Consider the following 18,317-nt stretch of genomic DNA (forward strand, 5'->3'; position numbering starts at 1 on the left):
TTGAACAAAAACTCATTCTTTCTTATTTGGGATATTGTAATGCACTATGAACTTCTCAAGGTCTGCTATGTTCCAAATATTCAGTCATCCATCCATTTTCTGTACTCATTTGAATCTGTTCAGAGCTGGTACCCATCTCCAGTGATTAGTGGGCAAGAGGTGCGGTACACCCTGGGCAGGTTGCCCGTCAATCACAGGGACACATAGAGACAAGAAACAATGCACATAATTATGTCTAACATCAGTTTAGAGTCCCCAGTTAACCAATCATTCATGTTTCTGGATCTTGGAAGGAAAGCAAAGTAAATGACCAACATACATATGTTCTAAATATTCTAAATTGGAACAAAATCAGGCAAATGCTCAGTGAATCCTGAATTTAGATTTGCTTTTATAAACATTATTAAAACATACTGTACCAATCTTGCCAAAGTGTTACCATCATGTAAACAGAGGATCCGTTTCAGTCACTGTATTATGTGGTTTCTATGCTGTAGATGACAGAGTAGGATGGTTTGATGTTGCTGCCTGGAGGAAATCATAGAAATCATTAAAACAGAGGAGCCTCCTCTTAGACCTTACATAAGCAGGTGATTCAGTACATGTCAGTATACTCTTGTGTTTAGAAAACATTCCTCCGGATGTCCTCAGTGACCTGCTGCCTCGTCACGCCCATGAAAATTTCACCTGAACATGCTGTAGCCAAACTGTTGTGTATCCAAAGCTGCTTTATCAAAACTCACCACGGCTGTCACTTTTCTCTGCCAGCAGGTTACGAAACCGATGAAGGCAGAAAGAGTAAAAACAAACAAACAAATCCCTCATTGATCTTTGTTAAGTCTTCAGTACATTCTGTACATGTACAACAATTCAAAATCTGGGTCAGTACCTTCTTCACAGCACAAGCCAGGAAAAAAAAAAAAAAAATAGTACACTTAATTGAGTTTCTAGACACTGGGGCTGTGCTGTCATTCTTTTCACCTGGAATGGGTTTCACATGGCAGAGCTAGAAACATTTCCTGCTGGCTAATGGCTCATATTGTAAAGGTTCAGCAGCAACATAAGTAGCCCATCCCTGCAGCTCTGTGTGCTGCTGCACTCCTGCCAGGCGCTCAGGAATCTGTTCGTATACGCCCCGCTTCCCCGACCACATGCGTGGAGAACACACAGACACAGTTCTGCCAGGAGTACCTGTTCTTAAATGTTTTTGTTTTTTGCTTCTTGCTTCAAAGGCAAGGACTTTGAGACTCTTCATATTATCAATGATATGTCTTCTTTTGTCTTTAGGTCGAGAATTTTTTGTGGGTCTTTCTAAACGAACAAATCAGAGAGGAGCAGAAATTCTAGCTGATGCATTTAAGGTGAGTTAATGTGCTGTATACAGTCAAAACAAAACAGTGTACCGACTTTGTTAAATGAGAAAAATATTCTGATGCTCATTTAAAATGGGAATGTACTTTAACCTACATATTTTTTGGCCAATTGTGGACTGCACAACAAGCTGTTGTTAGATAATGTACACCAATTAAGAAGTGGTAATCAATATTTCATCACTTATTGGTTTGTGAACTTGCTTTTTGAAGGAAACGAAACCAGACCAAAGAATCAATTTAAAAATCTTTGTTAACGTGACTTTCAGTCACAAAACTATATCAATTTTTTCTGCCTCAATCCACTACATCCTGTTACAGTCTCTGCCTTTCTGTCTTCCTTCACTTAAATTTCACTTTAATTTGTTTACCTTGCCTATATTTAAGGATCAAAAGATAGTTTGGAGTGAAAGTGCTGTTATTGTGGATAAAAGAAATAAAATGGAAATAGCCTAGGGTAGAAACGGTGTACAAAGTCCACTGAAAGAAACGCTTCTTCTTCTTTCTTCTTTAGCACCACTGGAGCTGAGAATATTGTTTGATGCAGCTGTAAAGAGTCCCGGAGGTAATTAGTTGATCGTGCCTCAGACCAGGCCTCAGCTGGCTTTTAGGCATTTCCAATCAACTTTTGATGCAAACCTCTGCCACCTCTGTTCACAGCGATTAATCAGGAAGTTAATAAGAAAGATTTTAAAACCTGATACAAGGGAGTAAAGCTCCTATTAATTACATTACAGATAATTTCCTTCACTGTCATTAATACTTCAATAACTCATCTACTCTTGGTTGATGTGCTGACAATCTGTTTAAGTGTGCCACTTACAATGGACATGAATAAATTATATTTAAAATTTAATCCTATAAATGGGGTTTAAACAAACCCATAATCAGTAGTCATTGCCATCATATAAAAAAACCCTTTCAATTTTATTAAATTGTGGGTATTTGATTAAAGACTGGTTGAAACGGTCTTTTTTGTTGATCTTTAGACAGTTAACACAATAACTCATATTGTTTGTCATGGATAAGAGGGCACCATTAGTGATGCTGTACAGTCTTGATAAGTCAGTTTTATTTCTTTGGCTCATCTGTTTAAGAAGGTTGGTCTGTTTCTGTACTGTTTATTGATGCCAGTGTTTACTCGGAATAATTTTTGATCTTCAGAAGTGCAGCCAAGCTTACCACAATCTGCTTTCACATCCAGAAAATATTCCCAAAAAAATACCCCAAGCATTACTTGAAACACAAGATTTATTTCAGGGAGGATTTAAAGGCTCGCCGCCTTCAAAAAGAGTTTAAGTGTGACTCTTGAACACAGACCGATCCTGTCTGTCTTATCTGCTGTTGGTGTGAATTAAAGACATCTTTGTGCCTCACCTCTGGCTTCACTTTGACACTTTGACAAAGCAGAAAAGTTAGCTGACGAGCAAATTCAGAGGTGGGTCATGATGTCAAGAGTTCCACACATGACGGTAACCTGAACTGACTTATCCTTCTGCTTCCATTGTCCCCCATCTGCATCTGATTTGAGTCTGTCGTTATGGGTTCCTCCGTGTTTTCTGTTATCTTTGATAAGATGGGACTTAATGATGCGACTCTGGCAAACGGCTCTGTAGGAAAAATCACTTAGGCTTCAATTATTGTTTTTTCCATTTTTTATCAGATTGATCCATCCTATCTGTGTTGGTTTTTCCTTTCATTATCAAATTAAGTATCATTCCACCACCAGGTCTGTTTAGTGCTCCAAAACTGCATACAGATGTGGCGGCTCTTTTTCTTTACGGTCCCTACAGATGCTGGAATAATGGGACTTACTGATGGAATCAGTTTGTTCGGAATGTAATACAGAGGTAAAAGCATCGCTTTCGTGTTTGAGAAGAGGAGTGTTGATTCCTAATTTCCATCACTAAGATATCAGGAAGAGTCTGCTTTTCTTCTCCGTTAATCAATAGTCTTTTCATGTCACAACATGGTGGTGATACATGAGCCTGTCAGTGCAGATAAAAAGCAACTGTTTCCCACTCTTTATCGCCTTTATCTTGATAAGGGCAGAAGAATGGCTTTTATTTCTAATTTCACACAGAAACTTCCTGTTTGAGGATAAGGAATGATGAAAGTACATACTGTAATTCCCAGCAGTTCCCACTGGAATCTCTAAACATGCCAAGAAAAGAGTTCAGGAAAACATCACTGATGGGGTAATTTAGTTGGGTATTTTTTAAATTTTTTTTTGCACAATGAACTGCAAAATACTGCTATGGAATTCATTTATAAGTACCAAGAGAAGTATAGAGCTTTAATTGAGCTGACAATGTGCTACATTCATTTACTCGATAAGCCTCAACTTGACAACTCAAATGGAAAATGTTACAATGAAGTGTAACGGGGAAAACGTATACAATGTCTCACTGTGTTTTACAAAACTCATTCAGGAAGGAAAAGTGTTTGCATGCTTAGTTATAAAACTGAGAACCATTCGTACCCCTTCTGATGGTGGTGTTTTATCTCGATGAGGGATGAAGGATAGGAGTATAAGATAAGAGTTTTTTGCAGTACTTGTTGATAGTCATTTAACTGTATTTATTCCACACACAGGTGCTAATAAATCTGTTAGCAGTTCCAGTTGTTCTTAGCAGTTTTATGTAACTTGTGTTTTTGTAACTATGCTAATGGAAAGATTTGGCATTCAGACATCCTGCAGCCACGGAAATCATCTCAAATCAGGCTTCTACTGGTTGCAGTAATGCAATGCAGGTGGCGAGCTATACTTATCAAGTGTTTCAACTGATTATGCAGACATTACTGAAAACCTTTTGCATCCTGTGTCTTATCACAAGGCTTATCTTATTCATCTTGTATGATTGGACTGTGTGTTCACAGGACTATGCTGTTTCTACTGTGCCTGTGTTTGAGGGGCTGCACCTAAAGAGCTTCTGCAGCATGGGAGGACCAGGGCTCATCATCATCGGCTCCAGTGAACCAGCTCAGAAGGCCCTCAAAGTAAGAAGTTTGTGCATTCATACTGTAAAATAACTCTCCTGTAGTGCAGTTACAGAAACTACTATTACTATAGCACAGAGTGATGGAGAGAATCCACCATTTTTGGACTTTAACTATCTTTTTATGGCTCTGCAAAGCATTCAACAAGAATAACACTATTGCACATGTGGATTTAGAGCAAGTTCCCTTATTTACAACTCAATGGTAGCCTAAAAGAACACTTGTCCCCTCAGTACCTTTTCATTAATTCATATTCTCAGGTAATTTGTGGTTATTACCCTTAGGACTCACAGTTCAGCTTCAATGACAAATGTTTTGCACTTCCATTAATCAGCTTGAGCTCATTACAGCATGAAAGACTTCTGCATGGAACTCCACAGGGAGTCAGGCCTCAAGACAGACAGAGACAAACTGATAGTTTACACCAAGAGAGTACTAAATCTCAGAACATCCTGCTCCTGAACTTGTCCCTTAAATTACCAAAACATCTGCAAATGAGCTTTTTCAGTGTCACACATGAGTGAACTTCAGTGAAGCACAGATAAATACTTTATTTATGTAATTTTATAAGTATAAAGACATACAATAACAGCACTGGCCTTGACCCATCCTCTGTAACAACACCCCCCCCCCATCCCTGCCTCCTAATCTTGTAACCCCCCCTACTGGCCAAAAGCACTTCACGCGATCAGACAAGTAAAAGCCACTCTGTGCATCTCTAAACTAAACCATCAAACAGCTCATCCAGTCACAGCTTTAATAAGAATGTTTGCTTAGCTAAAGTATACATAAGAACACAAAAAATGAGAATAAGCACATAAGCTAATTCAATTAATTTCCCAGCATTGTCTCATTAAGATTCCAGCCTGTTTGATTGTCCCAGTAATTAGCTGCTGGAGTTAGAAGTGGCCTTTAGTGATACTTGATTACAGAATACTTGCTTTCTAATTGCAACTTACGTCACCCTCTCTTGTCAATTTGCTCCTGTTTTAAAGGACTTTTAAGAGCACAGCATTTGTAATTAGGTAATGTTCTGTCTGTGAGGGGAGCACGGTCTTATAAATGTAAGTTTATTGAATTCAGGCTGCTTGTCTTGAGTGTAGAAGCAGGTCTAAAGGCAGTGAAGCACCTTTTCTGTGGACCTATGGAACAAAAGCAGTTTGGAGCCCAGCTAATTTATTCAGTTATTTGTCACTGGAAAGGTAAATTTTGCAAATGGACTTTTGTAATGACAAAAAACAGACAGGACCATTTTTTTGTATTTAATTGAAAGAACTTGTGGTTCACTTACAACACCAGTTCCAAAAAAGTTCAGACATTGTGTAAAATGTAAAAACCCCGAATGCAGTGATTTGCAAATCTCACAAAACCATATTTTATTCACAGTGGAACATAGTTAAACATGTCCAATACTGAAACTAAGAAATTGAACCATTTTCTTTGAAAACAATAAGTTTCATGTTAACCATTGCATTCTTTGCACAGACTGTTTAACAGCAGTGTGTAGATGTCTTGGAACGGAGGAAAACGGTTGCTGTAGTTTCTGTCCCTAACTGTTTGAGATGTGTTGCTGCCATAAAATTAAAAAAATACCTTGTTTTGTGTTTTATTTTTTTCTCAAACAAATTGTAATTTTTTTAGTTTCAACATTTTGATATGTTTACTATGATGCATTATGAATAACATATAGGTTTATTGCATTCTTTTTTTTACACAATGTCTCAACTCTTTCAGAACTGGGGTTGCACATGTGCTTAATAAGACTAGTTTTTGTGTCTGTACTCGGGAAGAATTAACAGTCTGGATTTGTGCTTAACTCTCTCAGGAATACGAGTGCATGCTGACTAAAAAGATTTCATCATCCATCTGTGGCTGCCAATGCCAAGCTTCACACATAAAGTCATTATCCCAAAATACAGCCCCTGTCACATGCTGCTGCACCAACTCCCTGTTCTCTCTCTCTCACACCCACACACGCAGACTCACACCCACACACACCCACGCATATGTGCCCCCACCCTGTAGCAGACCACTGAGCAGGTTTTACATCATCAGTTACCTCCTTGTTTGATTCATGAGGTCATTACTCTCTGCTGGTCAGAGTTTCATCTCCACCCCGAGGATGCTGACATGATTAAGTTTCACAGATGATGAGGTGACAACACAAGGAGGGTCGGACTGATGAGAATGGTGTTTTTTGCGTATTTTTCTAAGTGTAATTTTATACACACACGCGCACACACATGGACATTGAAAACAAATGGTCCATGACAAGGCTCCATCCTGCAAAGCTGATCCGGCAACTTCTTTTATGAGATAATTTAATTGAAAAATAACTAAATGTAGATGTTTTTTGGTCTACTGAAGAAAACTGTGGCTCTCAGAAAGAACCAACACAGGAACAAGTTAACCATACAAGCTCTACACATGTTGCTTTTACACAACACCACCATAGCTTTCTCCACATAAAATGATCTCCATGTTTGTCGAGATAATAACAAACATTTAGTGCACATGAAACAGAACCCATTTCAGTCTCACATCCTTTAGGGGTTTGGTTGCAGCCTGAAGTATAATTCTGCTTGTATGTGTTGCTTTTAAAGTCTTCATGGGAGGTATTATAAATATTCACACAGGGAGCTGAAATACAAGTAATGTTGATTGTGGAGGACATCAGATCCGGTAAAACCGCAGAGTTCTTGTTAACGGCCTGAGAGGGCCCAGCCCAGAGTGGATTTTATTACTTTCCAGTAAATATTTAGATTTAGCAGCTCTGACTGGGCACATTTTGCTGCCCAGCTACCACTCTGTGTATTAACTGGACTTCAGCCACTGTTCAGGAGAAAGTCCCCGTTGATTTGCTGTAGGTTTACACTTGGTCCACAGCCAGGGCAACTATGTAGAAGATTTAGCTCTCCAGTTGTTCTCCTGCTTGGAGATGATGCACAACTCTAAAAGAATAAAAAAGTGCTGACCCCCCCCCTGTGTATTTGAAAATACACAGTAACTACACCTGTTGGCATTGAACACAAAAAACTATCATTTTTGTTTGTAGAATTTCTGAAATTTCAATAAAATGAACATGTTGCATGATGAAATGTTCTTCTTCTTGTGCTCAGAACAAAGTTGTTCCTCTTTATTTCTTGTTAAAAAGTACAGCGTGTGGCAAGATCAGCTGCGATTTTTGGTGGAGTCAACATTTAGTCTCCCAGCTACCACTCCTTATCCCCTTGTGAAAGAGAGTATTGGTCACACACATGAACTGGAGTGTTTTTCATTTGGCTGCTGCGATCATGCAACACACCCACCATGTGATCTGAGAACGTGCCTGGTTGCACACATGCAGATACAGTATATCAGAACCTTCTAAGACCCAATAAATCAGCACATATGTCATGTTAAATTAAATTTACATTTATTTTTATTCAATATATAGAAATATTCAATGAGATTTTTCTTATTTTTCACTAATCTTTACTGTTTTCTGTAAACTACTTTTAAATTGATCAAAAAACTGCTTTTAACTCGTGAAGAAATAGCTATCCAATCAGATTTTTAAAACATTTCTCCAGGCAGAAACATGTTTGATGGAGCTTTCTGGTTGGTTAGGACTTCACTGTCAGGACAGAAGGCACAGCTCAGTCAAAGGCAACGCAAAATGAGTTAAAGTACAAACGTTAACCAATCACAGTTTGATGTAGAGAGGGTGGGACCAAAATGGTGGTGTAGATTCTCAGTCATTTAGAAGATGGTAAATCCAAAGAAGGTTATAAAACCACTGGACTTCTATTCTGTAGCTGAAGACGTTTCGAGAAACTTTATCGATTTTAAAAAGCAGAGAGTGTGGCGTTCAGACTTTAAAGGTGAGATGTTCTGTAAACTAGATTCACATGCAGATTAGCCTCACTCTCCTCACAATAGAGGCTCATCAGGGTCTTTGTTTGCTTCGCTCACTAATGAGCCACTTTGTTCACATGAATAAAGATGTTGATTGGAGTGAAACTGACTGGGGATCAGACTTAACGCTGTAGGTTTTTGAAAGCTGAAATCTGAGACTTCCTCCTCTGTTTAACGTTGGTTTCTCTCGTTTGACGTAAAAGGGTGGGACCTAAAGAACTTGTGCTAAGCCTTCACCAAGGCCTGAGGGCTGTCCTGTTTTACTGATCCAGGGCTGAACTGATAAATAACCGAAGAACACCTTATAGTACAAATCCTCAATCATTCTGTAATAATTTCTACTTGATCTAGTTTATTTTTATATATATAGGATAGTACATTTGATTTAATAATGTGTGAATGTGTTGTGTAATACAGTTTTCTTGAATTTGGTGCTAATATGCTCAATGTAAATAAATGAAAACACTGTCTTATCTGTTTATGAAGCAAATCAATGGTTCAGTTTGTTAGCAGCTCATGTCTCCTGTATCTTAGGATGAATTCACAAATGAGAAGTAATTATTCAAAGATGTTGCAGTGAAACGGAGCAAAAATTAAAACATGTGCTTTGGGAGACAAGAATGAAGCGAAGTTTGCTGATAAGAGTGTGACTTTAATATTTTAGAGCATTTTAAAAAGTTTACAATAAGCCACAGAACTTAATGATGATTTTCTAGGATTTCATCATGTAATTAAACCAAAATAAAACTGTATTTGTTGAAAATTGGCAATGAAAACCTAAATGAAACTTGAATGCACCATTAAGTCATTACACTGTCTACATCTGTTGCCACAAAACGTTGTGTAAAAGCGCAACGGTTTTTGTTTTTTTAAGTAATGAGAAGTGCAGATTGCATGACTGCATATTTAACCCAAGCTCAAGGCCCGGTTCACCGCTGAGATATCTACACGCAGAAGTCTGCAGCCAAGGACTCATAAATGACATTTTCAATTTTCTTACAGTTGTTCTGAAGGATTCTTGCATCATCAGTTTGTTACGGTACCTCCTAGGTTACAACATGTTTCACAAAAGGAATTACGGCTGCCGTTTGTTTAGAAGTTTTGATTGAACTTGTCAGGATAGGTTTAAGGGAGAACCCAAGGATACAGACTAACGCAGGGACGGTTTATATAAAGAAAGCAGGGTTTTTAATTACAAAATCAAAGGCTGAAAAGGAAAAAAACAAAACACAAAGAGTATAAACAGAATATGAACGTACTCAACATTTAGAGGCACCTGCTTCACTTCTGGTCAAAACATCCTCAGCACCCTGACTTCCACTCTCTGCCTCCCTCCTCAGGCCCTCATCCCACCTTCACGTCTTTCAGATTACATAAAAAACATGACATCTGCTGAGATGGAATGTCTGTCTGCTTCTGTGTTCTCCATTAAGCCCCTCCACCCCCCAGGCACCCACAGTGGTTTGGCAAGTAAAAGGGTGCTGTGCTGTTTTGGGGATTATGGAGTCAAAAAGTCTGAAGGATGGTCTGCTTTGTGTCTGAACATCGTGTTGGCTCTCGCAGGCTGTTTGTTTACCTCAGTGTGTGAGTTTTTTCCCTGTTTCTGATGATGCAGATTATGCAGCAAATGAGTGACCATCGCTACGACAAACTAACAGTTCCAGATGACCTCGCTGCCAACTGCGTGTACATGAACCTGCCCAACAAGGGACACGTGCTTGTGCACTGCACAGTGGAGGAGTTTCCAGAGAGTGTGAAGGTAATATTCAGCTACGATCCCATCGTTACTTTCGCTCAGACTCTCTCTGTCAACAACAGTGCTCAGCTTACACCTCTGGAAGAAAGGACCACCATCAAGACAACCAGACTGGTTTGGTGGCTCAGATTTAAAAAGCACTTGTCTTGTCCAGACCTCTGAGAAAAACAACTGGCAAAAGAGGAAGCCCATACATCAGATACATAATTATTTTACACAAACAACAACAGCATAGCCACAGCCAGGACCTTGTTTTTTTTTAACAAAAGAAACTCAGTTTCATGTGAAGTGGCCTTTGTGTACAGAAACACCAAAGTCATCTCTTGTTTTCCAATCAGAACTTTAATATTTTACCAGAGTTGTCCCAAATACTTTCACATCAGCCATGGAAGAAGATGGTTATAGTGAAGAAAATGTACAACTTTATATTTTAGCTTGTTTTAATGCATTATATGCTAGTCCAAATGTCCCCAACTTCTCTTGTTGTTAGGACTTGAAGGTTTTCTGGAGCTGCCATGTTGTATTTTTGTATCAAGGATTGTTAAACTGCAAGAAATGCAGTTCTCTCAGTCATTGTCTAAATGCGTACCACAACTACTTTACATAGTTTCCCAAATTGTGTAAAATATAAAATTTTAAACTGCCTGAGACCCATGGTACTCATATTTTATCACTGCGTGACATGAATGATGTGTTATTGTCTCTGTTTGACTGCTACGGCTTGGACAGACCCAGCAGTAGCTGTGCTATTTTGCTGTTTTGGTGCAACTCCAAAACAACAATCCATAAGGGTTCTCACAAGATTAAACCTGGCAACATGCAGACTGCAGAGACAGTGCTCAGACCTCAAAATGTACTCTGTGGTTAAAGCCACAATCCCTGCCAGCTATTTTTAGAAGGAAGAATTCACAAAATGATGTGTCTTTGGACCTAAATCCACAAAGAAGTCTCCTTTTTTTCCCCCAGAAAGAATAACTGAGAGAATTTAACTTGAGCGTGATAAAATCTATTTATATATAGTGTGCTGAGAGCACTTTTTTAACAGGAGTTTTGAGGTATTTTTGAGAAATGTATGTTTATTTTTTGAATGACTTTGACTTAGGTGGCTCAAACACATTTAAAAATGATTCTGAAACCCAGTTTTGGCCCCGAACCTACACGTAAGGAATTGTAATTTAAAGTGGAAAAAATAATAATAACACAAGTCATGCCGTGAAACAGCAGGGGATGTTTTATCAGAGCAGACTGTCGTGTCTCGCACAGTTGGTCTGAAGTTGGTTCATGTTTCCCAGGGGAAGTTCTGGCTTGCTCTTCCTGAGAGATGTAGAGACTTGTGAGCATAATCTCTGAGACACTCTGCAAGACATTTACCGCTTTTTAACTGCAACTGGTGTCTGTCCTGACCTCTGGTCTATTTTTAGCTGCTCATAAAGTTACATAAGAGTTGCACACAAACAAAGGCAGGGGGTCATGAGAGAGAATTGGTGGGGTCGGATGGGGCGGAGATGGGCCATGGTAATAGCTTTGGAGGGTTCTGTTTGGAGGGGGAATAAACCCAGTGAAATATGGCAGGCTTTACTGTGTGAAACCATGTCATCCTGACCCAACACATAAATCTCACACACACTAATGAGAACAAGGCTTAAAATGATCAAAAAAATGGGCTCTTTGGATTCAAAGGTGCTATAAAGAGTAGAGGATTTACTGATGTTGTGTTTGGAGAGTTGTGTGAAAGCTCAACTTTCCCTAAGTTACCCCTTTCATTATATATATAAAGACTTTTTGGTTCCAGTAATGCTAGCTTTGTTAATCATTTTTGTCTAGACCATAATGTATAAACAGTCATTTTTCTGTGTTTCTCCATCTTGTTGACTTTAATGGCCCCGAATGTTTTTGTTCTCAGAGTACATCTTGACTTTTTCCTCGAAGTTGTTACACACATAAAAGCAACCAGAACCATTTATAACTGAACATCTCAAAAACTAACAAAATAGTTGTGGAGTTTAGGAAGACGAAGCCTGTTTCAGATCCAGTGACCATCCAAGGAACGTTGGTGGAACAGGTTGGCAGCTACAGACACACTGGGTCCGTGCTTTTGGGTGCTCTTTACAACAGTCTGAGTAGACTGCACTTCCTAAGCCCCTCCTGTGCACCTTCTACCAGACTGTGGAGGCCAGTGCTCTTGTCTTTACTGCGGTTTGTTGGGGTGAGGACACAGTTAATAAAGGCAGAATCAACAAGACCAGTTCTATTGTTGATCCAACAAATGGCGGATTGTGTCAATTTTAGATAACCCACCTCATGCTCTTAAGATGCTCCAGTCGAGCACCTTTAGTTACTTCCTGATCCACCCTCAACGTGGGACTGACTTGTTGCAGGAAGTGTTTCCTGCCAGCTGACGTCAGATTATTTAATGGACAATAATATAATAACAGGCATATCTATATGAGAGTACATTTGTGGGTACTCTTTGGTGTTTTTACCCTCTGTTTGTTTTGAATCAATGTTTATTAATATTTTCTGTTGTTTCTATTGATTTTGTTTTATGGCAGACTAACTGATCTCTTGGTGAAGCTGCTGTAAAAAACTATTTTCCTGCACAGGATTTACTTTTGGCCACATAAAAAGACATGACAACAAATGTCTGACTAACTGTTGAACGTTTAAGAGAACCATCAGTTGCTTTTCTTTGGTATTTGTAACAAGATTTGAAGAGCACTGGGAAATGGAAAGTTAAGTTTGCAAGTGTCAAAAAGCTAAATGTCAGCGTGCTTCTGTAGACATCTGGTGCACATTTTAAACCTCACTGTTTGTCACAAATAACGTGCACCTCAGCAGTAGCATGGCTGCAGACAATTGGTTTCAGCACAAACTGCAGTTAAGACCAAATCAACACACGGATGGATATTTCTGCTATTATCTGAAAAAGAATAATGTGAGAACTGTGTGGAAACATGCCTTATCACCATAGTTTCCAGTGTTAGAGTACTGTTATATAAAGGGGAGTGCCATTGTTTTAATTGTATTGGGAGAGCTTTGGCTTGTAGTCCTGCGTTACACAATATGCCCTGAGCAGAGAAGAATCAAGAGTTATGCTCTTCAAAGTGATGGTGTTAGACATGCATCAACAGAAGCTTTGTTAGTCATGGTGCATCAGTTTACATAAAGTGTTTAGTTGGTCCCTGCGGCTGTGATTTAAGGTTTCACTTGCTATCACAGGAGAGTTAAAGTGAGAGTTTAAAAAGGGGAAAAATGTTCTGATTTGGAAGTGCAGTAGGAAAAGAGTAGTTTTCTTTTGGAAAATATCCACAGGGTGACACACTACTTTACAAGGGTCTTTTGAGGATGTTGTAATGGTTCTCACTCCATTTTTTTCTCTTTTCTTATTTATATATTTATACCTATTTATTTATACTTTGCTAGGAGACAAGGAAATGTTCAGTGCTTGTTCTCTTGCTTCATATTTTGTTTCTCTCTGCAGGGATTGATACCACTGATAAACTGCACTTTTGCCAGTTTACGTACTTCTAAAAGCAAACTATAATATTTATTTGATTAATTATTCTTCCAATAAAACTAATCTGAGAAAACACTAAGCTACTATTACATCAACAGTGTAGGAGTTCTTTTGTGGATCCCACCGTGCTGTGGTTCAGTGTTTCTGTGGAAGCCCACAATGGACAAATCAGTAACTCTTAAAAGTAACTTTTCACCATAGCGTTGCAATTAATAAACACTTTATCTAATTTATATAGTTAAGCTGCTATTGTCTTAATTTTTCTTGTCTTATGTCATGTATAGAGACACTTCCAATTTAATGTCCCCCTGTGACATTTTCCTGATTGTCTAAAGAATTATGCACTTTTAACAGACAAAAATGAATAAAAACAGGTCATGAGCTGAGAGTTTCTGCTGACATGCTTGTACGTTTGTCTCGCAGGTGTTTGAAAAGTTGAAGGACCACATGCTGATTCCTGTGTCCAATTTGGAAAAGGTCAAAGTGGACGGTGCCCTCACATGTTGCTCTGTGCTCATCAACAAGAAGGCCAACATGTGAGCGTGCTCAGCAGCTGCCTGTCAGTGCGCTGGATCAGATCACCACAGAGCTCCAGGCTTAACTACATTATCCTGCACTTAAAGAAAATAGTCCATGTTGGTTTGGAGAACAAGTACTTCAAGTAAATAATCAGGTTATCTCTGAAGTTTGTAATGTAAAAGTAAAGTTAACCAAGAGTTGTTAAGTCTTTGTAGAAATGAATAATATATACATTCAAATTAGTGGTGTTTTGGTCAAATTTGTTTACAGTCTAAAAATGAAGGGTTTGTTTTCAGACCAGAGGGTCATGTTGAGAAGTTTGAGTTTTTGTGACCAACCTGAAAGCAGCTTTTTTAACATTTCCAACCCTTGGAGAATTCAGCCGACAGAACCAACTGGGTTTGGGTATTAAATACTTATATAGTCGCTAAAATCTTACCAATACTGTACTGCAGATTTGTACATTTCTGAATGAACGGATAAGAAACAAAGGGATTAATTTGGTTAACATTGTTTACATGCATCAGTTTAACTGATTTATTTATTTATTTTTGCAATCTTGTCTAAATAACACAAGTAAAACTTAATTTTTAGAAACTGCACTTTGAACCAAGTTAAAAAAAACATTTTGCTGATGCTGTAATGTAAAACAATTGCTAGATTTTTTTTTAAATTACACTTTTACATTTAAACAAACAATGTTTCTTTACAGTTGGTGCTAAATAATATTTCAAAACAAATTTCATTTCAATATATGTAGCTATATGTAGCTATTGGAATGTTTTTATTCATCGTTCTATAAATAGTTATTGACGAGCTTGAAAAGTCTTCTGGTGTAATCATCCAGTTTGTGATTCATGTTGAACGTTCAGCCATTTAAACCTGAGTCACCGTCATTTATGAGTCACTGCTGAGTTTCTTCTTCTTGATCATTTTTGGGTGCCAAGTGACATTACAAGAACCATCAATGGTTGCAGCAGTTTTGTATCTCTTCTTCTTAGTAGTATTTTATGTAAGAGTGCAAAAAAAACCTGGAAAGATTAATTATGGTGTGCTAACCCCTAAAGAAGCAGTGACTGTTTGTGCTTTTGAGACAAAGATGAATTTAGCTTTTATTTAAACCAACATTATCACTCTTCTTCTGTTAATAGTCAGTGCCTTTCGTAGAAAATCAATGACCTTACTCCTGCTGAATCTCTGAAGTTACTACAGTCTCCCCTAAAACTATTAGTTCTGCCTGTGTTGTTGATCACACAGTTTGTTTTCGTCTTGTCTGGCAGATTCTTTTCCTTCATAACCAACTCGTAACATGCTGTGAAACGAAGTCTGTTCAGCAGTTTCCAAAAAGAACGTTTGGTTCTGTTGGATTCTGTGGACTGCAGTCAGTTTGCTCTCAGCATGCAGATAATCGTAGCTGTGATCTGTTTCCAGCAGGAGTTTGCAGAATTGCAGCCTTATTTTTGTTGTTAATACAGCCATGTTTGAGGCCTGTAAACAAGACAGCATAAAGCATGTAAACAGACGTTCTATAATATAGTACAACCTGTACTTCAATCACCTCGGAAACCATGTGGCTTTTTTGTATGATTGTAAGTGAACGTTGAGGAAATGACATCATGAGGTGACTCAACCTCCCTCCATAGACACTGGTGTATGTGCGAGTGGGCAGTGATGGAACATGGAAAGAATTCCTGTCGGGAGGAGAAGCTCGTTCGGCAGTAAACACAGACTTCTCCTGCCTGCCTCACTCTCAACACTCACTTTCTCCCATCCTCACCTACTGCCTCATGGACTTTTGGTTTTAATCTATGGCTGTGACATCATGCAATCTGTCAAACACTGTGATTCTAATGGCCCCTTGTTTGTGTGATGGCATTCAGTAGCTGCAGAAGCCAGTTTTTATTCTAATGCTTTAGCCACTCAACATACATTGTACAAGTCAAACAGCTGGCTGAAGAACAAGTAATCCCACATAAAAAAAAGATCTTATCCATCACACAAAAAATATTAAAACATTGATGCGTTGTTCAGATCTTGGTTGGTAAATAGTGATTCGCTGTTTCTGTTGGAGGTCTCTTATTGTATTGTCCTACCTCCGCTAGCCTTCCTCCGCCTGTAGTCATGATGTTGTATTTGTTCCATCTCAGGTCCTTTGATTTTCATGTAAAATGTGAGTAAAAATGAATTGAACCACCTTCAGTTAAGCCTTTAATTCACCTTTGTCAATAAATTAACTTCTAGCATTAATCTGTGTTGAGGATTTTTAATAATAATTAGCTGGAATCTGGCGATTGTCTTCAGAATAAATGGGATTATAATTTACATTTTGTCTCTCAGCTCTTGACATTTATGTGTTTAACCTACATGTGGACCAGGCAGGTCAAGATGACAAGGCTTAAAAGCATGATTTAGTGCTGAACTACGTGTTTGAACAAAAAAAAAAAGAAAAGAGCATTTGTCTCACTTTCAGTTTGTATTTTAGTGCCTCATTAAAGGGACAAAAATCAGTTTGTTGATCTCTACTGCCACCTAGTGACACAAAACGTGTAAAACAACTCCATTCAATTCACAACAAGTAGCTGCACACAGAAAAGATAAACACTTAATTTCTAAGAGTAAAGTTTCTCCTCCTTTGAGTCCCCCAAAACAGACAATGGAATCTGTGATCTGAAGGGAGCCACTAACAGATCAGATTAAAAAAAAAAAGAAAAATACAAGAGTCCTGAAAAGTCTTGTGAGCTGATTTAGTCGTCTGTTCGAACAGGAAGGCAAACCATTTTGGAGCAGACAAGGTGATTTCTGCCTTGCAGACAGAGCTGGACCAACAGATGAAGGAAAATGTTGTTTTTATAAAATGTTATTATATTCTTAATAAAAATGGTGAAGTTTCTTTCGAGTTGGAGGAAAACTTCAGAAGACTGTGCCCAGATATTTACACTCAGCCAGTTGTCTCTGCTTGCTTGAAACAGACACAATAATTTCTTTAGTTTTGTTGACATTCAGCTTTCACATCACCAACTGAGAGCTGATCTGTGATGCTGTGTGGGACCTGAGAGCAGATCAGGAGGAATTCGCCTGCATGGACCTGCAGTCCTCAGCGTCAAAGGTGAAGAGACACAGTCCTGTGGAGAGCCAGCTCAGGTGAAGAGAACATTTATCTGTCCGAGACCTGCTGAGGAAAGAGTCTGCGGTCGAGATAAAACGCTGTTTTGATCAGTTGAAACCCGATCCCTCAAGTCGTACCTTGATTTTCAGCAAGAAGGGAAACACTGTTGGGGAGTCTTATGTTTTATTTAGCATAATTTCAGATTCTTCAGTGATTTTAGAATAAGAAACAGAAAATAGGTTTGTTTTTGTTACATTTATTGTCAAAAATGCAAACCCTGAAACAATAATATAATGCATTAAGAACCAAACACAGAATAATCAGGGGTTAACATTTTAGTTGCATCTTACCTTTGAGTCAACTCTTGTTGTGATTCATTTTTTTTAGCAGTTAAAATATGTTTATTATTAGTGCACATATGCCAACTAGCTGAAACGATGCATTAAATATTTCCTGCTGAATTTCACTTATAAGAGACCATAAAATTAATTGCTGATATTTGAGCTTGACCTCCATTTTAATGCTACATAAAGAATACACAAACTGGCATTCCTTGTTGTAGTTTGGCCCAGTAAATAATTCATAATGTTCACATCAAGCATTTTGTTGTGTTAGGACTGTTGTGTTCAATATTGTATAATATCCTGTAAGAATAAAAACAAGGCATTGCCTCCAAACAACTCCTGTCAAGCCACAGTGAGCTTAAACTCTGCTGAAATACATCATAGAAGAAGAATACATGTAGGACAGCACTTATTTACACTACATACAAGATTAAACTGTCAAAAATAACTGCATAATTTAAAGTCTCTGCTGCTTCTGTCAAAATATAATTAAAGAAAGCAGCTTATTTGTATTTTGAATAAAACAATTACTTAATGTGTGTCTATATAGCTTAAATTGCGCTTGACCTAAAAACTTCAGCTTAATGTTCTATAAAAAAAGTGTTCTTCTTTTATTACTGTATTCCAAATATAAATCTACCTGAACAGCATCAAGAACGACCAGAAAGATGCTGTGATTGAAACTTACATCTGTTTCACAGCATGGTGGCGTGCTGCCTGTCTGTCTGTCTGCCTGTCTGTCTGCCTGTCTGCCTGTCTGCCTGCCTGCCTGTCTGTCTGCCTGCCTGCCTGTCTGTCTGCCTGTCTG

The 18,317-nt window shown here is 38.3% G+C and overlaps 1 protein-coding gene across 3 annotated transcripts in view; it reads left to right on the forward strand.

Annotated features, from left to right (window-relative positions):
- Positions 1-16,383, forward strand: part of ddah1 (dimethylarginine dimethylaminohydrolase 1) — a 61,637-nt gene extending 45,254 nt beyond the window's left edge. For all 3 annotated transcript variants that reach the window (XM_017420512.3, XM_025006869.1, XM_017420517.3), the window contains 4 exons: positions 1,288-1,361; positions 4,251-4,370; positions 9,883-10,026; positions 13,964-16,383. In XM_017420512.3, the coding sequence (XP_017276001.1) occupies positions 1,288-1,361; positions 4,251-4,370; positions 9,883-10,026; positions 13,964-14,080 (455 nt within the window). In that variant the 3' untranslated portion in view covers positions 14,081-16,383. The remainder of the gene's footprint in view (positions 1-1,287; positions 1,362-4,250; positions 4,371-9,882; positions 10,027-13,963) is intronic.
- Positions 16,384-18,317: the final 1,934 nt, after the last annotated feature.

The sequence above is a fragment of the Kryptolebias marmoratus genome, linkage group LG24 (assembly GCF_001649575.2).
Source record: "Kryptolebias marmoratus isolate JLee-2015 linkage group LG24, ASM164957v2, whole genome shotgun sequence".
NCBI classification, from domain to species: Eukaryota; Metazoa; Chordata; class Actinopteri; order Cyprinodontiformes; family Rivulidae; genus Kryptolebias; species Kryptolebias marmoratus.